This window comes from Acanthaster planci, linkage group LG21 (assembly GCF_054643075.1).
Source record: "Acanthaster planci isolate LZ-2023a linkage group LG21, COTS_SCS, whole genome shotgun sequence".
In the NCBI taxonomy this organism is placed as follows: domain Eukaryota; kingdom Metazoa; phylum Echinodermata; class Asteroidea; order Valvatida; family Acanthasteridae; genus Acanthaster; species Acanthaster planci.
In genome coordinates, this window is record NC_141797.1 from 2106977 (window position 1) to 2134749 (window position 27773).

The 27773-nt window shown below is 41.0% G+C and overlaps 2 protein-coding genes across 3 annotated transcripts; one reads left to right on the forward strand and one right to left on the reverse strand.

Annotated features, from left to right (window-relative positions):
* Positions 1-12226: 12226 nt before the first annotated feature.
* On the forward strand, positions 12227-21740 carry LOC110983157 (uncharacterized). The gene is made up of 3 exons (XM_022242158.2): positions 12227-12444; positions 17854-18034; positions 19177-21740. Exons 2-3 carry the CDS (start codon positions 17869-17871, stop codon positions 20472-20474), a joined length of 1464 nt encoding a protein of 487 aa, XP_022097850.2. The 5' UTR covers positions 12227-12444; positions 17854-17868; the 3' UTR covers positions 20475-21740.
* Positions 20496-27611, reverse strand: LOC110983141 (ubiquitin-conjugating enzyme E2 variant 2-like). 2 transcript variants are annotated; one of them, XM_087131307.1, is made up of 4 exons: positions 27587-27611; positions 25421-25566; positions 24057-24179; positions 20496-22992 (listed from the first exon to the last, which is right to left on the reverse strand). In XM_087131307.1, the coding sequence occupies exons 1-4, from the start codon at positions 27594-27596 to the stop codon at positions 22852-22854; spliced, it is 420 nt and encodes a 139-aa protein (XP_086987433.1). In that variant the 5' UTR covers positions 27597-27611; the 3' UTR covers positions 20496-22851. The 2 variants fall into 2 exon arrangements, with proteins under 2 accessions (XP_086987433.1, XP_022097828.1); XM_022242136.2 differs by lacking the exon at positions 27587-27611 and adding an exon at positions 26682-27112.
* Positions 27612-27773: the final 162 nt, after the last annotated feature.

The window sequence follows — 27773 nt, forward strand, 5'->3', positions numbered from 1 at the left end:
GAAAATTTTTTTCCCTCTTCTTTCCTAAAGTTACTTTCTTAGACGAACAATTTCTTGATTTTGAACTTTACTGTGACGCCCATATACATGTACTGAATATCCTTTCCTCACACAAGTAAAAGTTACGGTTTATGCATCACCAGCATGAGCACACAACAGCACCACGTTGGCGGCGCTATTTTAATCTAACAGCGATATCAGCTGTTAATTTTGCGGCTCGTCGCCCACAACAGCGCTCGAACAGGGCGCTGGGAAGGGGCTTTGCACTGTAAGGTGTACTATTTACGACAAACATTTCTCTCTCTCTTTAGCCTCCCTCCAGGCGACGCAACTACACGACGCGACAGCACGACAGCTCCCTTGTGTCGTGCCGTCAGGTCGCACCTTCGCCTTCTTGCCATTACTTTTGTACACACACGACGAGTCGCGTCGTGCCGTCGCCCGTCGCGTCGTGCTACTTTAGGTCCTTTCCATGTTGCATTTTTTGCCGCCTAAACGTCGCCCCTTCCGTCGCCCGTCGTGTCGAGCTGTCGTGCGTCGCGTCGTGCATCGTGTCGTGTATTGCGTCGCCTGAAGCACGACGCGACGCACCACACGACGCACGAAGCGACGCGTCGTGTGCTGTCGAGTTTTGCTTCATGGTGTTCATAGAGGGCGCCTTTACTGTTTTCTTTCATTTCCTTCCCCCGACCTTTGCTTGCACAGTACATCCCATAGGTACCAGGCCATGATTCTGTTGTTCTTTTTCGTGGATTCTTTTTAACTTTGTGTTTTTATTAAGAGTGATTTGTTGAAGAAAACTCTTTTCCTTTTTCTTTTTTAAATCAAATGTAATCAGAAAGAGTTTTGCGACTAATCGGCATTGTCTCCAGGAAATATATAACATTAACGTCAGCCACAACAATGTTTTAGCTTCTCCTAATCTAATTGTGATTTTTCTAATAAATATTGTAAATCCATTCTAAGATACAATACGTCAATCAGTATTACGTGCTTGCAGAAATGTAACATGCAGGCCAAACAGAGAGGAAGAAAAGACACCGTCACAACGGTAGCAGGATCTACAGTGTTTTAATTAAAAACACGCCGGCGGACTAATATCATTGAAAGTGTGGTGCTGATGAAGTTAACGAGGCAGACTAAATTAGAGGAAGACTGAAGACTGAATATTCTGAGGGTAATAATATAGTGCAGGCTGGATGGTAACTACCTAAACCCGTGCTCAAACTCGCGGTCGTACAATTGTAGACAAGTTGTCTGGAGGAGTGAGAGAATTACTTGGAAACTGCTGGCACGGATCACAGAGAAATATTTATAAGGTTACAAATTTACCACAAATGGGAACTTCATCAACGGTCTTAAAAAGAAATTGGACAGACATTCGAACAAGGATCAGCCGGGTAAAAAAGTGACGAATTCTGGGCTTACACTTATTATGTGAGAGCACCTACATACGCAGATTTTCTTTTTGCTCGTTTTCATTCTTTGTTTGGATAAAATATGACACAACTAATTCAATTTGATGAATGGATGAAAAAGCCCCCCCCCCCAAAAAAAAATCAACGCCTGCGGCTCAGGGCATGTATTTTGCAAGCGCGTTGGACGGAAATTAGAGAAAACAAAAGAAATCATTGACTGGGAAATTAAGGAGTGACGAATTCTGAGCTTGCAGTTTCCACTTATTTTGAGAAAGCAGTTCCTATTTATTCGGATTTTCTTGTCCACTTTTATAATTTCTTTCAATAAAATATGACTGAAATTAATCCCAATTAATGAATCGATGAGATAAAAACAATGAAAAATCAACACCAAAGAGCGAATAGCATGTACTTTGCAAGAAAGGTGAAAGAAAACAGTAAAGGCACCCTCTATAAACACCATGAAGTAAAGGGCAACAGCATACGACGCGTCGCGTCGTGCGTCGTGTCGTGCGTCGCGTCGTGCTTCAGGCTAAAGAGAGAGAGAAATGTTTGTCGTAAATAGTACACCATAGCACTGTCTTTGGCTGCATTTTCCACGACCTGTGACCGCAAGGTTATCTCTTCCTATTAGTTTTAGCGAAGCCTTTTTTTGGGGGGGGGCGCTAATAAAATGCCTTGACGCGGTCAAGTGTCGGCTGTAATAAAAACGCGGCCCTGGTACGATCACAGTGCGGTAATTTATTTTCTTAAGTATCATCCGATCACGCATATCGTGATATATTCAAATCACTGGTTATTATCTTTATCAATTTCGATTAACAAATAAAGTGTAGTGAGAATATTCTCAGCAATGAGGAAAATAAATTTGAAATAAAAAAAAATCGGATTGATAACCGCGCCGCTTGTGGCACGCACTGATGAGCGAGCTCGCACCTGGAAGAAATTTTCCCACAATGCTCTGCGCACGTCGTTCGCTGAGACCCAGTGTGACGTGTTTCCTTCACTTAAATCTGTGCAAGGTCATCAGCCCACCCTGGCCCCCGAACGCTGGGTGACAAGCGAACAACTCATCGCCACTCCAAGGATTACACTATTTTTACCGCAACAGCATTCTGCCTACATGGTGTCAACACAGCGTCAGTTGAGGTGTGTCTATAACCGAGGAAAATGGTCGGTTCTAAGGCCACAATCCTAACCAAGTCATGGTTCAAAAAAGGTAAAAAAAAGGAGAAGTTTAAGCAGAAGCAAAACAGATTTCTTTAGCAACAACAACAACAATACAGAAAGATCATTTGCACTGAATAGAAATTCACGCTCGAATAAAACTGGACAACTTACCCCAAAAATTGAATAGAGTTTGATCTATCCAAGAGAGAATCAAATTTGCTAAAAATATGCCTACAAAACAAGACAAGCCCCAAATCGGCACAGTGCAAACAGCAAGAGATTACTCCAAAAAATGTTTTCCAGCATACTGACAGAGAGCAATATCAAAAAGACACAAAAGAATACAAGAAGTTTAAGCATTTCCTAGCGAAACTATACAAATCGAAATATACTGAAACCAAGGACTCTACGTGTACTTTAAAACAGGTAAAAACGTACAATTGAAGTAAATTACCCAACTGTAGCAACACTGTACAACTGCTGATTAAAAGTTAATGTAGATGTGACAACATCAACAATTCAAGTCACAGCCATTCCTACTGTAGGTGAGTAAAGTCTATTACTTCGACATTCCCGGCACTATGCACGCAATTACTGAACTCACGGAGCTACGTGTTACTCAAATAGCTCCATGCTGAACCCGACTTTTCTAGTGAAGGCGTACCTAACGAACTACGTGTCCATCTGATTGTTTTTAATGTGGAACCGAGGGCACTGGCGAGACCATGACCTAACTATCTAGACACTGTAGTATAGAGCAGACACAGTCAAGGTACATAGAATAGTTGCACAGTGCCACCAACTTCTAAAACCTGAACCCTAATTTGACTGATGGACTCAGGTCCACTCCACAATACAACCAAAAAACACGTATCACCACACTGTGGGCCAAACGAAAGATGATACTTTCTGGCCTGTGTCCAGGACTGTGTCCAGGGCAGGGCTTCACTCATCATGGCACGCTTACGTCATGCTCAGCTAGACTGGCGCGGTCTCTCTATACATCACAGTCCAGCATATTTTTATTTTTTTAAAATTTTACTTTACAATTAATGCAAGTCTTTGACAGCAAGCAAGAGCATGTATAAACGAAAGTCTAGAATACTTGCCTGAGACTAGTCTAACCACCATTTTTTTCCCAACCAAAGCACATCTTCCTACAAAAACTTCCGCTGAACTAACACAGACATGCCAGGGTATCCATACAATGCATGTTGCTTTGATGTGTCACGCCATATTCACACTAAGCTGGCAGCGGAAATGGCACATTAATTGGAAAGATCACAAAAATATAAGTACAGGATAAAAGCAAACTGTCGAAATAATCCTCCAGTAACTGTGGTGATGGGCTTCCATGATAATGGTTTATAGCAGTGGAAGAGAGAGCAACAATCAAGATCATCACTGGACATGCTGGATATTTGGAAAGGTGGTCTAAAATCCATGACATACACAGGGGCTAACTGTAAAATATCAATATCACCGATTTTCTGACCAAATACCGTACAACCAGAGGAAAACGCACCAAATGCTTCTGCAGAGAGCAAGGCAGGGTCCGGCAGAGGAAAAAAAAAAGTAGCTCATCCCCTCACTGCCTGTCTGCGCTACTATAGGCTCCAAGCTGAACCAAGAGATGGCGCAATTTTCCTAACAATGGAAGATCCTCTGGTAATAACTGCGCATCGCTGGCTCACGAACGTGTATGAAACGCAAGCGTTGCAGTCGCATCGTACTACTCCCTACTAACATGGCTCTTTTCAACCGATGAAGGGGTGTTTCTGCTCATGGCGGATAAAAATCTTGCTATCCTGGGAGTGCTGTACCAAGGTGGCTCTAGTGAGGAGGAATAAGATACACTGGGGGTACTATTTACAACAGACCCAGGAAAAGGAGGATAGCATTTTTTTGTCTCCATTGCATGTTCCATTTAACCCTGGGACGCGTTTATGAATTTTTCTTTAAATCTTCTTTAAATGGCGAGTTTATTCATTTCAACCCACGAGCGGGTAACGGCGAATAAGGATTGAACCTAGTAGACTTTGTTTCTTTGTGAAAATCTTTCGGAGGCTGATTAGTTTCTATATAAAGCACATTATTAGATATCTAGATTCAAATTTAAAACACATTTTACTTTAGATTTTCTTTATTAATTAGAGACAATGGACCGAAAAAAATTAAACAGACGATTTAAGCTTGACGTTTGTCTAGATGCATGATTCTAACCACTTTAAAGTTTGTACAAAATATTTGGCAACGCTTTGTGGTTTTTCATTGTACTGAATAAGGCATTATTTTCTTGAAACATTCTTTGTATCTCTTCGAACAAAATATTGAGGGCACTGGTGCCTGTTACTCCGATAAGAATATCAATATTTTTGATCGTTCCAATTCATTGAAAAGTAGGCATTGCAAACGGTTGCAAAGGAAGCGTGGATGGAACACTGCAGGCCGCAATCCCCTCCCTCTTGAGGGGCAAGGTGTTACCCCTTTAAGCTCTATAATGTGACAGGGATCAGTCTGTTAATGCATGATGGTCTCACAACATGCCCTCCACTTTGAATATTCCGTTGATTCATCATGGGAGTCAGAAAAGGTAGTTCCTAATACTGACGTGTAAAGTACACAGCATTCACAATTCGACAACAAATTTTCAAAATTCTAGCAACTTCAGAGTGTTTTTTTTCCAGTAACTCTCAATGCCGGTATTTAAATTAAGTCCTGAAAAACAAACAGATGTTTTTCTTGTGCAGGATCCATATTTCCGAGACAGGTCAGCCTAAAACGTATTTTCTACTGCCATGCTCAAGGCGTTTGGGCTGACGGGTGTGCCCTTCAACGTCAAATGACCGTAACTACAAAAACATGATCAGATGGAGTTGAAACTCCACAGTCGTGAGAAGAAGTCAGGGTTTTTTTTGACATGCATACCAGGTGTTAACAAGTCGAGCATGGAACGAGTTCTTGGGGGCAGATCTGCCCACTGCCTCTACTGTGAGATGGTGCAAATAAGCTGACCGGATTTAAAAGAAACAAAAATTGCACGGACCCCATCAATCAACACTTCTTGAGTTCAGTCTATAGAAGGAAGTTGAAGTTAAGGGGAGGGCGTATCATTATTAAAGTCATCTATTTCTACCTAGAAGGAAGTGAGTCGAAACAAAAATCAACAACAGAATTTCAGTCATTCACTGTTGCTTTCAGAAAACTCTTTGTGAGAACACATCAAATGTGTCGAGTATTTTTTTCTGGTTTAGAACGATTCTGAGTGTAGTTCATCAAGAGAGGGCGCACTAAACATCAGACGGCCTCTTCATTCCGTGCGTGATGCAAGTAAAAAGTCCCGCGCATTCATTTTTTTCATCATGTCAAGTCCATCGTCAAACGATCGGCCTGTGCTTCCTCAGTATACCAAGTGACTATCTAAAGTGCACTCCGTTTGGGAAAATAATATCTACGCCTGCGCGTTGGGATTATAGTTTGGTTTGGCTCTGTCACTGACGTGTCCGGGACATGGGTGGAGATTTCTTGTCACATGGGAGAGGGGGGGGGGAGTCAGTGACCTAAAAGTCTATGGAGGATGATTAAAACTGGTAACCCCCAGGTGAAACAGTGTGTGTGGGTGTGCCCTCCGCCCATGGTCCTAGGAGTGAGGGGAGGGGAGGTGTTGTTGGGGGAGGGACTGGCTTCCTAGTTCCACTCGCAGGGAGATTGCACGCTCCTCCCTCTTCCATTATTTGGATTTGTGCCTTATTTATTGCTCTTTAACGTTCGCTCGTCACAGGATTAAAACAACTGAGAAGTTAACCCACAGACGATTAGTCGTAGACCCTCACGCGCGCAGACTTGTGTAGTTCAGTCTATTCTGGTGAAGCAAAAAGATGACATCTTCCCCAGGCTAGTAGCGCCCCAGATGTAACACGTACCTGCCCCTACACAGTTAAAAAGGGCAGACAACGCACACCAAACGTGCTCTGAGGACGAGACAATACGTGCCGTCTGCCATAAGTATTTCTGACGAGCAGTCATCCATTATAAATTCTGAGATGGTTCATGTTCGTGTCTTGAAGGTTTTGGTACTGTGTAAAACAGTGCAGCGAAGTGGAAGCTTATGTTTAGAACTAAGTCCAATGGTCCTTACAAAGCCTATCTCTCTGACCCTGCATGACGTCTGGCGTCTGTCTCTTTTCTTTAGTCATTACAATTAAAACTGATGAGGTAAAACTGCAGTTAACAACCATTTAAATTCAATTTGAATTAAATAAAAAATATACATGTACAAGTCAATTTAGAATCATAAATTAGGCTAAATTTCACTAAAAGCTGTCACCATAATCAGTCCAGTATTAAACCCTTGTGCCTTTGCACGTTATTGGGTTTTAGGAATGGGAAACTCTCGAACGATGTTCCACTTCAATCGATGATCCAACAGTAACACCGTTTGCACCAATTGTAGGATAGTGGCAAACAACCCACCTTCCAAACGAAAGGTGGGGAATAAATCCGAAGTGCTCAAACAGAATTACGCCATGTTCGTGCCCGTCTTTTATTTGCACACTGGTTTACTGATTCAGGCGGGATACAATGGCGGGCCCACATTGCTGCTAAATAAGTGCTCAGGTAAACATTCGCGCAATTTCGCTTGATCGATGGTTTCAGCAAATGCACTGTTTTATGAAACGTCCACATTCGCCCTCTCATTATCCTTCAAACAGGATCCCCAGGTGTGGCGAAGTGCTTGGAATTATATGTTTGCTTTATGCATGTGCAAGATTTTGGAGAGGTTTCGGGGGGGGGTGTATTGGTCCATTTCTGAGGTTTTTCGTGCGGGCTGGAAGGGAGCACAAACGCGAATTAGTGAGGGCAGATCAAATACTCGCGCTGCGAATTCGATAAAAGTGGAGCGCGTGTCAACTTGAGTGAAAATGTTGCTTCAAATCTGTCGTGATGTCGAATTTGCTTCGCTGTCACCTTCGCCTGTAGTGTGACCTAAACAGTTATAACTGTTTTCCTTGCGGATTTTTTTCTCAATGGCCTCTTGAAGTCCGCCATTTCAACAGGGAAGCTCCTGCAAGCCATGAAGACTAGTCTTCTCTCAAGACTGATGATGAAATCTTTATCCATAGGAAAGTACATTATGGTGTTCTTCAAGTGTAACACGGCTGTGCGCAGCTAAACATTAGACCTCAGCGTGTATATTTTGCTGAAACGCACTCATGAAAATCTCTAAAACAAACTTGAAGAAATATTTCTCCCCCCCAAAAAGTGGGAAAATACATCTCCCTAAAATTGAACTTTAGAAATTGTATCTCACGAAAAATATACAAGAAGGTTTCAACAAATACATCACGTAAAAACACTTTGGAAGAATGCACGTTTCTTTTTGCACGATCGTCCCATCGCTCAGCACAACTGGCCAATCCTGTCTGACGTCTCCTCTTTATTCCCCTTTCTGGAAACAATATTTTACAGCGGGAAAAAAGACGACTGGTTGACGATGGAATTCTCGACAAATCGTGCATTGAGATTTATCGATCGCTCAGGGATTAAACTATCGCGTCAAAGGCACCGGTGGGCATTTCAACAGTGAATTGTTGGAGTGGAAACAATAGTTTGGTGTCACACAGGGCCCGAGTATAGTGTATAGCCACTTAACTGCCAACCATACCGAGTTTGTTTTCAACAGAACACTTCATAAGCCTGACTAACTCAAGGATATTCATTGATGAATTTACCTCTTCGTGTCGTGGTCAGCATGACTTGTGTGCCGCCTCATTCAATTATTTAAACATTTAATCTTTTTATCTTTCCAAATACTGCAATACTTTATGTCGTTGAGGTATGGTGAGGTGTGATAACAGGATTAATTACATTGGATTTGTCATATTCGGAATAGCAAAGGCGATTATATGTATTGGGCCTGTCATACTATTTTGTGATCATGTAAAAGGGTGTCGGGAAAAGGGGGCAAACAAATCATCGCCATCAAATATGGCACTCAAATTTTAGGGGTGTGCAGGAGAACTTAATGCCAGGAAGCAGCTGCATACTATACACTACCACTTTTTATTTTTTGATACATTTTTTTGTATGACATACTCTCTAAATCCGAAAAAGTGAAACTAGGGACAAGACGATTTAGAGTGAAAATCACTCTTAATTCGGATTGAAATACTCTTACAAATTAATCACTTCAGTAGGAGCTCGAGTGAAAACTCGATCTTTTCGATTGAAGAAATTTCACTCTGAAACGTCTGGTCCCTAGTTTCCGACTGTAGGAGTGGAGTTTCACTGGAAAAGACAGAGTTTTCACTCTTTTCAATTTAGCGAGATATTTTACTGTTGAAAATGTGAATTTTATGTTTGAAACATTTTTATTTCAATAAGAACACCATCTAGACAAAACAAAAAAACGAAAGACCTATACCCCACTCATTGCATGGAAAAAATTAAAAGTTAAGAAAAAAGTGGTCATCAACCTTTTTGGAGTAGTATATATTAATATAATTATGTATTTACATACGGAATTTGTTATTATAGCCGACTTTAGAAAATCATCTTTAAGACAAAGAAAAGGAACGGTTTGGACAGTTTTCAATTAAAATAAAACAATCAGGACCTAGAAAATAAACACAGGTGCCTTTTTATGTCTGAAAGCTTTGTTGAGGGGTACGTCAAATTACAGAAAAAAGTTGCCACTTTGTTTTATTTCTCATTCCGTATATTCTGACTTTTAATCTTTAAATCTTGAGGTCAGGACTTTTTTTTACGGAAACCCAGTGCCCGGCTGCTCGTTTTTTGCTTCATAACTATTAAGAGGTCCTCATACAACTGCAAATGAAATACGTTAATCAACACTTTTACACATGTCGGACTGGATTGGTTTAATACTATGGGAGGAGTCTCACGGGGGGATTCAACAATTTTTCGTTCCGAACATCGTGATGTATTTTATAGAAGCCTTTACATACAACAGAAACTGGGAGCATTTTCACATCTGGAGAGTTTTCGGCCTAGTCGCGGTGGAAATACACAGCTAAAACGTAGATTATCATGTACTATCCGCGATTTTTGTAAAAAAAGAAAAACGAATAAAACTACATAGGAGGAGGCGACAATTATTGTTTTCTCCCGTTTTTACATGTCGAACTTTTCCAGGATGGTGCGTGGAATTTTTGTGTCAAAGGGAGCCTTAGTACCTTAGTACCTGACCACATATGGCTTATCAATGAAAAAACAAAATTTTGAACCAAGTTTCAAAACTAAAACACACCCCCCCCAAAAAAAAGCACACACGCAACAAAACAAAAAGGGCTGGGAACAAGGATGCATAAGAGGACAAGAAACTTATTACATTTTTCATTCGGCCTCATGATTGAAAAAAATTCCATTTCAAGTATAATCCCAGTGAAGATCGACTGTCTGCTTTGAAAATTTGACAGCGGAAACTACCCGTCCAACTATTGCCCATGCCTTTGATGTCAGACAGGACAAGTAATATAGAGGTAGAGATGCAGGAAAGGCGATATCTCATTTGCTAGGTAAGTTTGTTTTTGTTGGCGTGCCAAGATATGATTATGTATGGTTTCCAACCCCTTTCCCTCACAAGCTGGTGCCCAGCACCCTTTTTTGCACTGTTTATTATTTCAAATATTTGAACGAGGGGTTCTTAATGTGTTGTCGTTACCCCTTTGTACAAGGTTTCCAAGGTACGGGATGTCGCGCAGTGTTTAAAGAAGGACTTAAACCCTTCGTACAATGAACTGAGCTGGGCTTGCTCAGCAAAGACAGCCCCGGGGTAACTCTATGGAAGAACACCGTGCGTGTTTAGTTTAAAACTCGAAAGTGCTCGTTACACCTCCAAGAAGTGTGACTGGCTGTTACGTACCAAAATTTCCTTCAAAGGAGTTTCGTTTAGGACGTATGTAGTTACGTCTGTGCTCCTAGTTTCTGACTGACCCTTTGGCTCTGACCGAAGGGAAAAAAATACCCTTCTTATGCCGCTAACCCTGTCTGGAATTTCCCATCAAGAAAGAAATTCAGTGATACTCGTCAACATTCCTCAGGATAAAGCATATATCCACTGCCCCATTTTTTTCACCGACCAACAGACCTCAAGACCCCTCAAGGTAAAAAAATGAGAACCATAGAATTTTAAAAGGACGCTGCGTGGTACGTTGGAATGATGTGCTGTATTGAGTGTTCTCAATGGACGGACGGCAACCCTTTTTTCTCCTTCATTACACGTAACAGGTGAAAACAGTGAAATAACAAATTGCACTTAGATTTGACTGGATCCATTTGACTCTTAAGAGTAAAAAACCACAGTCCGGTTTTGTATGTTCATTTTATCTCCCTCTTGGGGTATATAATTAGCTCAGAAGTACCTTATTTTCATATATTTTGAAACAAAAATTCCTGTAAGAGCAGAAAAGTGGGGACTTGGACAGTCGAGGTAAAAACAGGAGGAATTGGTGAAGGAATTTGGAGAAAAGTTAGGATATTCTAGAAACTGCTTGAGAATATTTAAACTTGCAAAAATTAATGTTTGATTGCTCAGAACAAAATTACGGGTGGTGCCTGATTGAGACCAGGATTGCTGGATTGTGTGATCAACGGAAAAACCTTTTTTACAGATTAGCACGTAGCATTTGAAGACCTCCCTGTCATGTGAACAGATTGGCGTTTCATACCCCTTCGACAACATGAAAATGGAATGTTGCTGTCCTCAGGCCTATAAACCCCACCTTTTTGCTCCCTTCTGGAAATTTTTATTCATTCCGTTCAAGTAAACGAAAGTTCACAAATAAGGCTACCTGTAGTTAAGCGAATAGGCGTTAAGGAATCAAGCATACTTTGTGTCGTGCATCGCAATAGCTACGCACATAGCAACAATATAATTACGCTACATTAATTCCCCCAGGCTCGGCTTTACATAATTTCTGAGTGCTGGTCATGCTAAAACAAGCCGCATAGCACGAGATGACCACGTGACTATAGTTTACTCCTTACCAAGACGTTTCGAGAGTGACATCGAAAGGAAAGTATGTAGGAGACGAGTCCACTGATTTACAGTAGGGGTGAGACAAAGCAGAAATCTTCCGAGAAGACATAAAGAGACAGATTTGATGACAAAAAAATGTGTTGTTCGGTTTAATTTAATCTTTATTCTGTTACAAATTTAAACAGCAAAACCATATGTAGTCCTATTGATTACGGCCATTATAGAAGGTTAGTCTGAATTCTAGTGAAAGGTTCACTATTTGACTAATCATAAACTAGGCCTAATTCACATTTTGTGTTGTTCATTCTTCCGTCCACATTTTGACGTTGAAAGTACGACATGTTCAAAACTTTAAAAGTTGAAAGGAACAATTTTTCTGAAGTCATTTTGTTTTTGATTTGAACTATTGGTGTATTTATTGCTCATTTATATTTTCAAAACACCACTTGTACAGGTTTTTAAAATGAGTACTAACGTCTGGTTTATAACCCACATTATGAGTGATCTCCTGTGAATTCGTCCAGTCGAGTGACGTCATTCGAACCTGATACCCCTGTATCAAACCTCGACAACCTGGAAAGCAAATTTTGTTGTGTAACTCAATAAAAGAAAAGAAATCTTCCTACAGCAGCAAGTACCAAACACGATCCAATCAAACATGCTCAGCCAGTCCTATTTTGGAAACTGGTAAATACACGGTTGTTTGAGTTTTAGATGACGATTTAGTCCGTGAGGGGAGTGGGCATACCAGTATAAAGGGACTTTGCCGGCGTCTTTAAGCACTTGTGTCATTTTTTGCTGGACGGAGGCCGGTCGAAGTCCGCTAGTCATCTTGCAAGAAAAAAATTCTTTGTGGTGAGTACATTAATTCTCCGCTGAACTGAATAACTTCAGCAGGTTGTTCCTTTTTCATTGCTGTTGCAATAAGCTACACTTTTGCTCTTTTTTTTTACCAGGAGCGTAGACCAAAGTGTGGTTGTCAAAATCTTATTTGTTTAAGTTCATAGATAAATAGGGTATTTTCTGGTCTGTGAAGTTTCTATGTGTGTTGTAGAAACTTATGAAGGCTATCGAAAACAATTTAATCTTCACGTGCAAACGTTCGCGAAACATTGATTTTTGTTATTAACAATCTAACGATTTTAGGCTATAACCGCATAGATCCAAGTTTCACACAAAAAAAATCGTCTTGACGTTAGCGTAGCGCCTGGTGTTGCAATTTAACCTGTGCAGACTCGAACGTGCAGCTTAAGTTGAATTTTAAGGTTAAATCTTTACCTCATCGTTTTTATCATGCGACCCCAGATAAATTGTTTAGAATCAACCAGATGTTTGATATGAGATTTGGTGTCTGGCCTATGTGACAGCAGCGTTCTTTCCCTTGTGCGCTAGAGACCCCATTAGCTATTGTAGCTACACTGTCTTTAAGCCACAAAAGCGGCCGGCAAAACTCTGACTGGCCATTGGTATAAACATTGAAGCACATTTCACCAACTGCTGTTAGATGAAAATAATACGTATTTACCTCAAGTGGGACGAATATCCATTCCAGTTTGTGGCCCATACGAAATACATTTGCATGTAGGCAAATGTTTACGAACGACGAAAAGGTCTACAGTGAGGAAACATAGTGACCCTATACACGTATCTGGTGCATGGTGATTTTTTTAATTTTCGGAATCCCTAAACTGAATAAAACGCGATTGCTCTTTGTATGATATCTTGAGGAAGCAAAAAATATTGACTGGAACAGTCCACATATCCGTTGCAAGAGATTCAAGAAACTTTGAGGAAATTTTATGCTGGCCCCAGTCTCCATACTATAGGCCTAGAAAGAGCCAGCTTGAAGTCTCTAGTTTAACAAAATATATGTATATCGTGCCTTTCCACGCTACATTTATACATGTGTGATTCTTTAAAAGGTACACTCCATCAATGATTTGTGCATTATGTGCCTTTGAGTCAACAAAACTACACACAATCTTGAGGAAGGCGTCTTTAAGAAGAAACATGAAAGAAGCTTCATCTCTGCATACTGTACACTTCAGATTAAAAGTTGCTGAGTCATGTATGTATTGCGTGTCTGAGACACGTCCCCACGTTCAGTCGCATGCAGCTACACGATGCACGCACTGAACCGATGTTCCATTCCATCTGTACATTTTGGGGTGCGTTACGTACACGATGTGTTCATGCGCATCACTTCCACGGACACAAAAAATCGACTCCAGTCACACAACACACGGGCCGATTTTGACGGATATATACTACGCTTGGCGCAAGTGTTGACACGCCCATGGAAATGCATCTTTGTAGTAATCGTGCACGCGTGTTGTGTCAATGTGCGCTTTTCATTACGATTTTCCAAAATGCGTCATTAGACAAATCCTTGGAAACAACTTCTTTTTCATTTTGTTTAAAAAAAAGTTTGCTTGCCACAAGAAATAATTTCAGAGGAAATTTACTCCGATTTATACCACCGTTAGACCAAGTTTGCTTTTCAATTAGAATTTTACTTTTGGGATAAACTGATAATGATTGGTGGTAACTTTGAGGTCGAGATGGATTTTCACCTTGAGCCTTGGAAGGGAAAGGCGGCGCGTGTCCAGTACATTTTTTGTTCGAAGTAAACATAATTAAAGGACATAAAGGAGTGATTTCATCACTCTTTCATTTGAAAACGAATAAGGGAAGAATGATGTTGACTGGATAAAAAATCATGTGTGGGAAAATTTGAACTTAAAAGCTACGGTACACAATCACTTTGTTCCTTTTTAACGAGGAAACGAAATGAAGTGGGACAACAACATTCTTGTCAATTTCCCATCTAAACAGTTTTATTCAACAAAGTTCTTTTTCATTTATTTTTCTTTATTCCTGGCCAGTTATGAAAAGCTGCTCTTTCATTTGAATTTGTCTGATGTTCGTTTTCGTTTTAGAAAGCTGAAAACAACAAGCTATTTTTTTCTCTATCGGTGTAAGATACATATGAGAAAATGGATTACATGTACCATTCCAATAAGTGAAATGTGAAATGTATTTTACAAACTGTGATCTTAATAACACTTCTTAGAAAAAGCTAACTGCTGCAACTGAGACCAACAACTCATTCGTTTTGCAACACTGTGCAAAAAGACTGTTGACTGAGTCTTGTTTTCACGAATGCTTATATGTGTTCAAGGTACAGCCCATAATTTGCTGTTATCCAAAAAATAATTGACTTTAGAATGAGTCCCAGACGCTGAATTCAGGAGCAATTCAACTTTTGATCTGAACTATACAGTATTGTCAACAGTATTGTATTGAGTTTTGTCAACTCAAAGGAACATAATTCAGAAAGTGTCCCAAACGCTGAATTTTTCTAAGAATTTAAAGTATTCGTCACTGGGCTGAAACCTTAAACGCTTGTTCTTATGCACCCTCCTTTAGAATTTGAGTGTTTTTGTTGCCGCAAAGAAACAAATTTGTCCCGAGTACAAGTTGTTCATCAATCATGATACAAATCTTACTTGTTCATCAATCGCCTGTCATCGGAGCTCGCGCTACTGCGGAGCGATCACGTACCCGAATTCTTCCCATTTTTGTTGGGTATCACTGCTGCGTGTTTCCCTGTCTACATCAGGTTACAATTACATTAAGTCAAAATGACAACCACATGTTTGTAGTGAAACTAATTATGTAGGTCCATAGGAATGTATTACCATTGTCCGTGCTCATTACTGTTCTAATAACTACACTGTATAGGTTTGTAGTCATGACAATGCCTTCATCAACTCTTGAGCTATTCATACCTCACGCCTTCTTGGCTGAACTTTAGTATTTTCAAATGCTGCTACAATATCCCACAGAGATTGTAATATTCACATGACCAGCAGGTTAAAAACACAACTTCGGATATTAACTCAATGTCGTGTGCGATGCTGTGTTTGAAGGACGTCTTTGATTCTGTAACGCGTGTGGCGTTTGTGCCGTGTAAGAGACTGGGATTAGTCATCTTCCTTTTTAGACAAGGTACACAACTTCTTCATTTGAATGAAGTATCTTGATATCGGAAGAAGCCTTACGAATTCTAAGACAAGAGATTGCACTGTTCTTGAATTGCTGTGTTAAATTAGTCTGCTTTATCGCCACATGTAATTTTGAAACATTACGTAGGCCTACCTGCCTAAGAAGAGTTTTACAGACACGACCGCTTCTCAGCTTTCTATAGATGGTGTCAGAAATACCAGGATTTAATTATTTGGCAATGCAAAAAAATGCCGTCTCATCAGAACAAGTGAAATCATGTCACAATCATTTTAGGCATACACAAATCCTGATCAATCTGCTCAACATGACGGGCATATTATGTCAGATATTGCATTACACATTCAGTTTTACCAATTGTCTGGCGGCACACAGTCGCCACATGATATGCTTCATAATAAAATGTAGAGCATCACACTCTGCCGAAACAGTGTGTTGTAACAGTCATTTCAGATTTATAACTGAGCCAGCGGTGGGCCCTCGAAACGAAAGATAAAAATGCTAGCCTAACAGCTTGCATGGGCTTATCTGTGATCCGTCTTGCCACAATGTCGCAACGATGTGTCTTTTGTTTGAGCTGGGGCTGGGCCCACAACTGTAAATGCCACCAAAATGTGTAAAAAAAAGTGTAATTTTATCTTGTTTTTTAGTACAGGCACCTGAGGGGGGGCACCGGGCACGTGCCCCCATCCCCCCGGCTACGCCCCTGCATAATAGACACCTTGCATCAATACAGTTTTCAGTGGATAAGAAGAGCTTTAAGAAACCAGTTCCCCCAGGAAACGATGGCCACTATGCAAAAGCCTGCCCCAAATTTACGACTCGAGGTTTAGCTGCATTGTCTTCGGTCTAGGGGTTCAAATTGTAGAGTTGTAGACTCGATTCACTTGACTTTGGCTGAGTCGGATGCGAATCGCTGTTTTTGGGACTTGTAATCAGTTTTGACAAATTGTGACTTGTCTTGGACTTGCAAAAATGACTTGTTACGTGACTTGGACTTGCACATCATGACTTGTTACCAAAGTAAGTCAGAAAACTATTTAATCGAACCAAATACAGTTTTAAACAAGGCCTGTATTATTTTACGCCTTGTGTTCTTAAACTAATCAGCGTAAGACTTCGTTTGGCTCGCGACTTCTAAATCGGTCTTGTCTGCCCCAGGCCACGTCTGAATCACTGTTCAACATTTCGGGGAGCCAATCAACAGCGTTTTCAAAGCCCTGTATAGTATTATTCAAATTAGTTTATCAGGTTATGAGTTTATGAGTTAAACTCAGCCTAGAGATAAAACAAAAACTGCCTCCCGATCTCGAAGTCCGTTAATTTCCGTCTAATGCGCCGCCTTCAGGTGGTTGTAGCATGCCTTCAGGACATGCCTATTGATCATTTTTATAACTACCCATATTCAGATATTTGTTGAGGATTCATCCTGTATTTCCACTTTTTGGGGTGAAATGGGCCAATTCTCGGTAATATGGCGAATGGAGACGTCAAACATAGTGACCGTATACCGCGTGTAACAATGTGAGACATGGCAAACATTGAAAATGACTCGATTTCTTCGGTTATCAGCGGTCATTGCGAGATCGTGGCTACTGTCCTAGACTGTAGAGGGATATTTGTGAGTTCTTTACTCAAATGGTCTATGCATATGTTAAACATGATGTTGACTAATGTTTCAGTTTGAAATCGTCGTTTGTGAATGTGCAGCATGTTGACAGGTTGAAGGTTATATGCATAACTTTGGCTGATCATCACTCAAGTTATATGAATAACACACATTCTACTAATATTACCATATTGTCTGCTGCCACCCCTTGTCAAACAAATATCCAAGGCCTTCATTTATGGTGCAGATTGCAGAATGAACTGCGGAAGGTCCTGGAATCAAGACTAGGTTGTGGCTTAAAATCACACATAGTGAAACATACTTGGACAAAAAGACATGTGACTTGACTTGTGACCAAAGGACTTGTGATCAAATTACTTTTGACTTGACTCGTAACTGGACCAAATGGCTTGTGACTTGACTTAGACTTTCAAATATTGACCTGTTACCACTGCTGTCAAATTCTTATGTTTGTTTGCAACAGTGTGCCAAATTGTATCCAAATTTAACTCGCAAAAGGCAATTTGGTAGGTTAAGTCGTCCTCGCTTGAGAAGTATCCAATTAGGATTCTGTAAAAAGGCTAAATTTATGTTCTCATCGTCGAGTCCATTTTATACTTGTCCCCAAGGAACTAATTCCCAGGATGATGAAGCTGCTACTCCTGGTGAGCGTGGCCTGCCTCTTTGTTGTTGCCTGCCAGGCTCGGCCAGCCAATGAGGAAGACCTCCGCGAGCTGATGAAGGAGGTGATCGAGGATGAACTCGAGGAGGAACTGCTGGCGAAACTGGAAGAACTGGAAGGAGAAAAGAGTAAGTCATCCGGGAGTGAAACGCTACCCCCTATTTCGTTTCATTTTTAAGGTTTCAGATTACAAATTAGCCAGTCTTGAAGTCACATTAATTGGATGTCGTTTAATCACTTGGTCTGATGCATATTTCACATTTGTGTAAAGGTTTTGTTCGCTTACAGTAGTCTGTGTGAGTCTCATCAAAGTCTCATCCCCAGGGAAATTGCAAACAGTTCATTATGAATGTATTAGCTGGACTAGGGTTACTTTTTTGTTCGAGTATAAGGAAGGCTTTAATTTGCATCTACGGGAATGTAAACTCGTTGCTGGGTCAAGTCTTGAACTCGATTATAAACCCATGAAGAGCCGAGTCATATTTGTCCCTTTCTTGGTCAAATATGACCCAAAAAGGTCATAATTTGACCTGGAAAGGGATAATGCCTCATGGAACCCAGATTCCGGGTCAGTCTGACCCTGCTGTTTTTAGAACGTAGGGTAAATGCAGTGTAAGAAACGTTAGCAGTGTGCAGGAAACGTTTGATCGACAGTCTTAGTCTAATGCACATCTGTAAGCCTAATTGATTCCTCTGAAGTGCTTTTCAATGGTGTAACTACCAGAGAAAGCACGGGACAGTCCCTTTAAGAATCTCAACAGAAATAATTTATAAGCTTTTCCAAAGCTCCAGGCTAAGTTTTGATTGATGCACCATGCCCTCGGTAAATTGAAATAACGGCTATGGCAGTCCTCAATGTCCAGACCAAACTGATGGGAAGTGGTGTGAATTAAACACTTTTAGTACGGTGCGACTCACAATACAGTGCGCCACCAAGAGTTTGCTATACCTAAACTGGCCGCCACGATTGTCGTCCTTCGTACGTAATTTGGGGATATTTCATCGATTGTGGCGTTCTTTGTTTGCACAATAAAACCATTATTTTGACAACCCAACTCCCATTTGTAAAAAAATGAAGCGTTTTCTGTGCACATTTTCTCCCATAATTTACCGGAAAAGGTTTCTCAGCGACAATCTCTTGGTGACGCACAGCATTGCAAATCGGCGGTATTAACCGAACTCCTTAAGTCTCAGTGCATAGACTCTCTTCTTGTCTTCTATTTATGAAATCGAATGTTTCCTTTTCTGTGGTATCGTGATCTACTTCCAGACAATATGAGGCCCCAATGGGAATACAAACCGCCACATCCTGAGGGCCAACAACCAGAGGGTGGTAAAAGACCGCCACGCCCCGAGGAGGGAAGTGGAGATGCTTGGGATGGTCCTGAAGAGCGTGAGCTAAGACAGGATGAAGAGGGTAAAAGAAAAGAAGAAACAGAAGATGGGCGCAAGCCACGCCCACCTAAGGCGGACAAGCCTCTTCCCCCTGATGGTGATGAAAGACCACGCCCTGAGGAAGGCAGTGGAGATGATTGGGATGGTCCAGAGGAGCGTGAGTTGAGAGAGGATGAAGAGGGTAAAGGAGAAGAGAAGGGAGGAAAAGAAGATGGGCGCAAGCCACGCCCACCTAAGGCGGACAAGCCTCTTCCCACTGATGGTGATAAAAGACCACGCCCTGAGGAAGGCAGTGGAGATGATTGGGATGGTCCAGAGGAGCGTGAGTTGAGACAGGATGAAGAGGGTAAAGGAAAAGAGAAGGGAGGAAAAGAAGATGGGCGCAAGCCTCTTCCCCCTGATGGTGATAAAAGACCACGCCCCGAGGAAGGCAGTGGAGATGATTGGGATGGTCCAGAGAAGCGTGAGTTCAGAGAGGATGAAGACGGTGAAGGAAAAGAGAAGGGAGGAAAAGAAGATGGGCGCAAGCCACGCCCACCTAAGGGGGACAAGCCTCTTCCCCCTGATGGTGATAAAAGACCACGCCCCGAGGAAGGCAGTGGAGATGATTGGGATGGTCCAGAGGAGCGTGAGTTGAGAGAGGATGAAGAGGGTAAAGGAAAAGAGAAGGGAGGAAAAGAAGATGGGCGCAAGCCACGCCCACCTAAGGGGGACAAGCCTCTTCCCCCTGATGGTGATGAAAGACCACGCCCTGAGGAAGGTAGTGGAGATGATTGGGATGGTCCCGAAGAGCGTGAGTTGAGACAGGATGAAGAGGGTAAGGAAAAAGGACAACAGGAAAAGTGGGAAAAAGAGTTGGAAAAGTGGGAAAAGGAGTGGAAAGAGAAAGAGGAGGGGCGAAGGCCACGTCCTCCTAAGGGGGACAAACCCCCTCCAGAGGGTAGCGACAGACCACGCCCTGAAGAGGGGAGCGGGGATCTTCCAGATGAAATCCAGGAGGATGACATGCTTGCTCTCCTAGGGGAGCGTGGACTGACCAAGGATAAAAGCGCGGATAAGAAAGGGAAGGATGGACGCAAGCCACGCCCCAAAGAGGGAAATGAAAAACTTCCCGAGGATGCCAGAGAGAAGCGCATGCTCGTTCGCTTGTACCATTACCTCCAGAACCAATAGACCATGATGGACTAAACTGGATTGAATTAGTGTGATGTTTATTAATGCTTTAGTTAGCTCCTATCAACTATTAATTAACGGGGACATACAATCTATACTTAAAGCATAATCCTACCTAAAAGGAAAAGAATTAACCCTCAGTAATAGCGAGTGTCTTATGAACTGGCTCCAAAAAGGAGTGACAAGTATCCAAAAGAAGGAGAGAAATAAAGGAAAACCTGCTTGGCCCCCCGTATTTTCTTGGGAAAGTAGAAATTTAACCTTTTGGGAGTGTTTTTCAAACTTTTGGAGTGGTTTTTATGCGAGACTCTCTTTTTAGAGAATAAGTTTTCACTCCTCTGCATTTAGAGAATGTACTTACAACTATCAAATTCTTATTTTATTATTTGCTTTGAATTTTATTGGGTAATTTTTCTATTACTTTGGAGTTTAATTTTTGTACAACCAACTTCCCATATTACTAGAAATACTGTGATCCTCTTTTGACATGAGCACAAAAACCGATGATTCTGTCACATTCTGATTTGAATTTCTCTTATAAAATTAGAGAGTGACTCATTGTTTTGAAGTGCATATCAAAAACCCAACAATATTAATCCTATCTCAGGAACGCTTTCCGATAATGCAATTTGGGGGGCCCCTCCGGTACATAATTTGAATAGTACTATATTACATCACCAAACAGTCAACTAAGATATCTAGAAACGTATTGACAGTATTTTAAATTTTAAAACTGCACTTTAGAACACACCTATCCCGAATAAGATACAAAAATAAAAACACTATTCATACATTGGAAAAGTGTATAATGTTACACAAAACCGAATACAGATACTTATATCTCATCGTCCCTCACAGAAAGAGTTCCTTTTAAGGCATTAAAACCACATAAAATGTTAACATGTTTTCAAATTTAACCAGCTTTAAAGAGTGTGTTGCACTCGAGATTTTTACGAAAAAGTAGTGAAAAAAGTTGTTCGTATTGTTTCAAGTTAGGCTTACAGTTTGCTGCGCTTAAAGTCTTCAGTTATATCTGTATCTTCGTTTAACCTTTTCATTAATGGAAGCCACTTTTAACTGTAAGTTATAGCTCAACATAAGGCACTCTATTTATTTTGGCCAACAACTAGATCAGTGAAGAAACTTAGTTTCACAAGGAAGCATTGTCTAAGCACCTTTAAATTTCTGTTATATTTAAACAAATTACGGAGGGTATTCTATTCTATATCTTTCATAAATGTCATCTGTCTCTTTTTTGCAAATGTATCAACTTTTCATTATTTCGTTCAATTCTCTGTTTTTCTTGTTTCAATTTCAGGGAAAAAGTTTCATTTGAAATCAAGCATTTACGAGATCCACACAAATCCCTTAAACGTTTAAAAGCAGTCAGCATCTTATTTTTTCTATTACAAACATGTTTTCAAAAATTACAACATCAGCCTCACGGCTGTTTTATATTCTAGGTCCCTTCCTTAAAACTGTTACAAGGACAGTAACAAAGAATCCGAGTCACCAAAAACCTATCAGGTACATCTTTTTATACATGTTTAAAAGTTTAAAACTATCAAATGATGGACTACAGAGGGTTTGCATAAGTGCCGTCTTGCAGGCCAATGCTTTTGCTCAACAGGATATGCACAGACTGAGGAGGTTTCCCTGTGGAGGAAAAGAATTGCCCTACAAGATGGCTACCCTGCAAAGCCTCTGTTTTGAAAATACATGGGCAAATTATTCCAGATCACACCCTGGAATATTTGTAGCATAGTTTTACGCACTCGAAGTTTGGTTTGGGTAAAACAACATTGAATGCATCAGCCCGAAACACGTAGTCTCAACTTACTTTAAGGTTACAATAAAAAGTTTAGTGTTGAATTCAGATTAAGTGGCAGATATTTCAGTAATGAGAAATAACACGAGTAACCAAGAGTACTTGAGCATACACTACCCCTTACACTGAGTGAAACATAAGTCTAAAATTACATATTACCGCTAATGGGTCTTAAGAACATATAAGAATGTGCACAACATTTTTTCAACTTTACTTTCCCATAGGCCTAATTCAATATTCCCTAATCTGATCTGAACCAAACTTTGTATGTTTTCATTTTAGGCCCTAAACTATCATCTCTGAAAATATGGCCTCCTTCTGGTAGTTTGAAAATAGAGAGACACTGAAATGTCTCCCTAAAAGCCGATGTCTCCCTAATGCTGAAAAATTTACCACAAAATGTCTCCCAAATGACCTATTTGTAAATATAAAGCAAACTGTTGTTCGCACTGATTTGAGCTTAATGATGTTGCTCTACCATACAAGATATTTGATAACACTGATATGGAGTGCAATGGGTAGCGGTCTAGACAAGCTGCTATACCACACTCAATATACGGAACCCTCAGGAGGCTGTGGTAATTTCCTGTTTTCTTGGAGCGCCATTTTTCTCTTTATGTCTGTTAGCACAGTCTTGATGGTGTAACTTCTTTGCCACTTTGCAAGTACAAAGTAAAACCTGTCGTCAACCTGGAGTAGGAAAGTTCATATAGCAAGAAGAAACAAAATGGTCAAATCTCTTGAGAAATGGTACCTCCACTCGTTCAATTCGCAAAGGACTAACAGGATTTAGTGTGCATTCGTCTACTCATTTGGGTATTAAAAATCCATCTACAAAACTCCAAGAATCACACGCCTGATACAACACGCATAGATACTTCTAAAACAAGTTTGCAAAAAAAGATGATCAAACTGAAGTTCAAGTCAGCCAACTGCGAATATTACTAAGCCACGAAGTTTGTTTTTACACCAAGTCTTTTAACAACAGAATTTCAAACCTCTGACCCTCAATGATCCCTCAGCACCTTTCTTGAAATATTCCTTGCTCTTTCGAAATCTTCCATCCTATGCAATGAACTAATTGTCCACTTTTTCCATTCTACAACATCCTGCAGGGCCACTAGGGTTGATGTTCGTGCAATGTGTTTATGTTCAATTCATCAGCAGAAATTTGAGCCAGGAATAGGGAGTGGATGGTAGAGAGAACGACTTGCCAGCCAATAGAGATTCGAAATGCAGGGAGGGGGTTGTGTACACCACAGTTATGACAGTAGAGGGCGATGTTCATGCTAAGTATGTACACGTATATTTCACTTCTGCAGAACCTTATAAATATCTGCTGCATGCGTATAGCTTTTTATTGTTATCCCATTTTAGACCTACTGAATACAGATTAGCTGATGGGAAGTCCAAATTGTTTTCACAGTTGGCCATGATTTTGCTCACCACGGGGGGGGGGGAGTTGATTCAGTAGCCCAACCCCCGGTCAAAATATGTGATGGTATGTAGCCCCCATACCCCAGTATCATCAGTTTGGTAAACAAAGACAAAACTTTATCCGCTCAAGTTACTCGAGTAAGGTTGGCAACAACACACAAGCCTATGGCACTGCCGCAGCCACCAGCTACAGACAGGAGCCATCTATGTGTGCGTCTCATCGTTGGCAAAAAAACAAGTAATAAATAAAAAAATAAGGGAAGGATTTCATGAGAAGATTGAGGAGGGTTCCTTGTCAGACAAATAGCATATCTTACAAGGCCTTGCGCGCCGACGCCGGTCAAGTTGATCCTGGTGATGAAGCGCACACTGGGAGGCACGTCAGGATACTTCTGTCCACACCTCAGCATCAAAGAATATACACGACCTTCATAAGGGGTCTACAACGACGACAAGAACAACAACAAAAAAATAAAGACCTCTTTAGCACTATGACGTGCAATTTACCCAAGTCTGAAACAAGGAATAACAAAATTGCACCACTTTATTACGGGGCAAATCTACATGTACCGCCATCCTCGTTTAAATTGGATACATTTATACCAAAAGTAATACTCCCCTAGCTTATTCCCTTGGTTCCAAGCTGATTTCTAAAACAATTCTACTGTATTGAAGCAAGCTATACAGAGTACGTTAGTACAATGTACTAAAACCAGGAAAAATCCAATCCTTTGTACTTGGTGCTCTGTCTGTAGTCGGTATTAAACACAATATGTCTATATAAAATATTTGACCGACCCTTTTCCCAGCCTTGCAAAATAAGGAAACTTCCTCATTCCTTCCTCATTGGAACATAGGCGAATCATTCTCAAAGAGTGCTGAACTGAACGTCACTAACCAAACATCTTCAGCAAATAAATACGGCACAATTATCGATCTTTAAAATCATCGGTCTATAAATCAAGGCTTTCTTTCGATCTGAACCGATCCGACTATCCCTGCCGTTGTACACTTTCGAAGGAAAATGTTTTCGTGGCCGTCGGTTTGTTGTGCGTCTTACGCATACACTGAACAATGTAAGGGGGTACCCTGAATCACCCAAGGTACGTGGTCTGCTTGTCACTCCAAGTCACATCTTATTATAGAAAGAGTTGTGACATGAGTGTGTCAATTTGTTGGAGCCAAAATGGTGGAATGCGCCACTGCACATGGACAATACGGCCGTTTCACAATAAAGCGCCACCAAGAGTTTGCAACTCGTTGGCAAATCACAATGCGCGAAATTTGTTGACCCATTGCGCGTTTGGAAATGGTCGACAAATTTCGCGCGTTATGATAGGCCAGCGTGTTGCAAACTCTTGGTGGCGCACTATTGTGAATCGCCCGTATTAGCACACTGTAACTGTATGCAGTGCTACACAAAATGAACAGAAAGTGTGAAGTTGGTGCCACTCTATATTCAGCTCTCCAAGCTTATACTATTGTAGTGTTCATAAGGCAAAATTACATACACAATTTTCAAAAAACATGGGCCACACCTATTTTCTTAAAATTTCAAGAAATCAAACTTTCAAAACCAAAAATAAATTCCATGCCTGGAGTCAGATCGTTCTCTAACAAAACTAATAACCACAAGTGTTTAAGGTACAAGTATGTCCAGAGATACATGAGTATCACCTACCCCAGGGGGTCCAATGATCATGCCAGTCCAATCACTCAACGTCTTGTCATCCTCGTTCGCCAATCCCCAGCTTATTGTACCATCACCAGCGCCCTCCTGGCCTTCCTCCAACTCTTCCAAGAGACGGAAGTTTCGAGGCACAGTAACTGGTCCGCAAAAGAAACAGACAAGACCCAAGGTGTATCAATGTGATTTTCAAAGCTTCAGACTACGCGTGTACCGTGACTCGTACGCTTCCCAGCGTCTGACTGCATTTGTGAGCCGCAGTGAAACACGGATTTGGTGGAAGCTTGAGACTCTATATCTGTCTAAGGAAATAGCAAATCTCTAAATACCTGCACGATTTCAGACTTGAAATATTGAGGAATTGACGTGTGCGACTTACTACATAATATTGAAATTTACAACATTAATTACATGTAAGTTGTTCCAGGGACGGATCCAGGTTTTTTTTTTTGGGGGGGGTCAACCCCTTACCCTCTGGTTCCGCACCCGTGTTCATTAGCGCAGCTGCTATAAAATGTGTCGCCCTGCATAAATCCTAAAGAAGAAAGGAAGTCCCGTTTCAAAAATGGTCAGTCTCGAGAAAAAGTTTATGCACTATAGGGCTACCAGCGTGTTGGATGAAGAGCGCTCTCAAGGAATGAAATAAATAAAGTAAAGAGGAAATAAAATCTGTTTGTCCATATCAAGCCACACATACTCCGTGTAACAACATCCTGGAGGGACGTTTTCTTTAAAAAATAACTCTGGAATAAGAGTTCCGGAATTTATTCAAGAAAACTTGTGCCCCATCCCAGCTGTTACTAGGGCATCATAGCCCTTCTTTAAAACAAATGTTGCTCTCTTCCAATTAAAAATCTCCGAAAAAAAACAAACGTACAAAATATACCAGACTATTTTTTTATATGCAACTTTGACATTATCAGAATGATCCGATTTCCTGGGGAAAGATCAGAATTGATAATTGTCTATGACGCACTGAGCGTCATTCTTGCCCAGAGCCGCTAGTTGGATCCTGGGTTTAAATGATCCATATTTAAGCTAATTAAAACCCATGTATGTCAGTTCGGTACACCTATTTTAGGCAGTGCGCACATGTGCCTGCACTCTTCCCAGTCACGTGTAGTAATCACTAGGATAGCACCAACTGTTTACACGATACAGAGCTTGGATTTTCTTCCTCAAGCGTTGGAGATGGAGCTAACTCATCAAGTGGCAATAAAAAAAAATCAAATAGAGTTGAAATAGCCAGGCATACCTGCGCCACGAATGGACGAAGATACAACACCTAGATTGCCCAGTATGGCGACGCATACAAACATAAACTTCCACATCGTAGGAACAGGTGCTGAAGTGCTGCTGTGATGTGTCGGTGGAAGCTAGCAGGGCAGCGTTGTAGACTAGACTTAGGCCTATAATCTCTCTCAATTTACCGTGTACAATCTTTACTCTATCACTCGCTAAGTATTCCCTGTAGACTATGCAATGGTCACTCTTACTATATATCTTTGAACTGCACAGCGTAGCGCAGAGATTTGTTGGGACCAGATCCTAGTCTTTCTCTCTCTCATATACATAGCATATTTTTGCTGATGGTTTAATGCACACAACCATCCTTGCATTCCCAAGCTCTGTACAATAGATTCATCAGTGCCTGACAAGTTTGCAGTTACTCGTGCGAGTGTTCTTTAGTGAAATCCAGTCGTGTACAAGTGGCTTTGCATAGGACTTTGGATATCCCATTCATCTTGTTGACCTTTCCAAAGTTTATTCAGTTGTGAAAGCCTGTAGGTACATGTAGGCCGAGGTGTTCCACCTACTCTACTATGCAAAATTCCACTGCAGTGGCACAAAAAAGCCATTATTTGCAGAAGCCATCATCTAAGACGAACTACGACGCGTACGAACCCTGCATGGTGTACGACTTGTGACTAGTTTGTTTTACTGGTCGTGGATGTATAAAGCAATACTATGTCATAGGGTCTATGTCATCCCATGCCGGGTCTGGGTGCATGTAGCTCACATATGGATTCGTCATACGACAGTCTTGGCTAAGAGTATAATTTGATTTTGGCTCAATTTAAGCAATAGCTAGAGTCAATTTTCTCCAGTTTTTGTCTCGTGGGAGAAGTTACCTCAGGGATATAGGACTGTCTCACTCACGCATTTTCATGCTGCAGCTTTTCACTGAAAAGTCCTCGTCTCCATTCCACTTGTATCAACCGACCCTGACCAGATTACATAGCACATGTATCTACCGTTTAGGTGCGGATCGCCGCATTTACCAAACCACCATGCCCCTTAATTGAGGCTAATTACTACGTGTGTCGAGTCGTCTTCGTCATTATCG

Excerpts from the sequence above, each read along its gene's own strand:
- LOC110983141 (XM_022242136.2), bottom strand. The coding sequence starts at position 26,757 with ATGTGGAAGTTTATGTTTGTATGCGTCGCCATACTGGGCAATCTAGGT. Across the intron at positions 25,567-26,681 it reads TTCGTCCATTCGTGGCGCAG|TTACTGTGCCTCGAAACTTC; the intron begins GTATGCCTGGCT and ends TTTGCGGACCAG. Across the intron at positions 24,180-25,420 it reads TGATCATTGGACCCCCTGGG|ACCCCTTATGAAGGTCGTGT; the intron begins GTAGGTGATACT and ends TCGTCGTTGTAG.
- LOC110983157 (XM_022242158.2), top strand. The coding sequence starts at position 17,869 with ATGATGAAGCTGCTACTCCTGGTGAGCGTGGCCTGCCTCTTTGTTGTT. Across the intron at positions 18,035-19,176 it reads AGAACTGGAAGGAGAAAAGA|ACAATATGAGGCCCCAATGG; the intron begins GTAAGTCATCCG and ends ATCTACTTCCAG.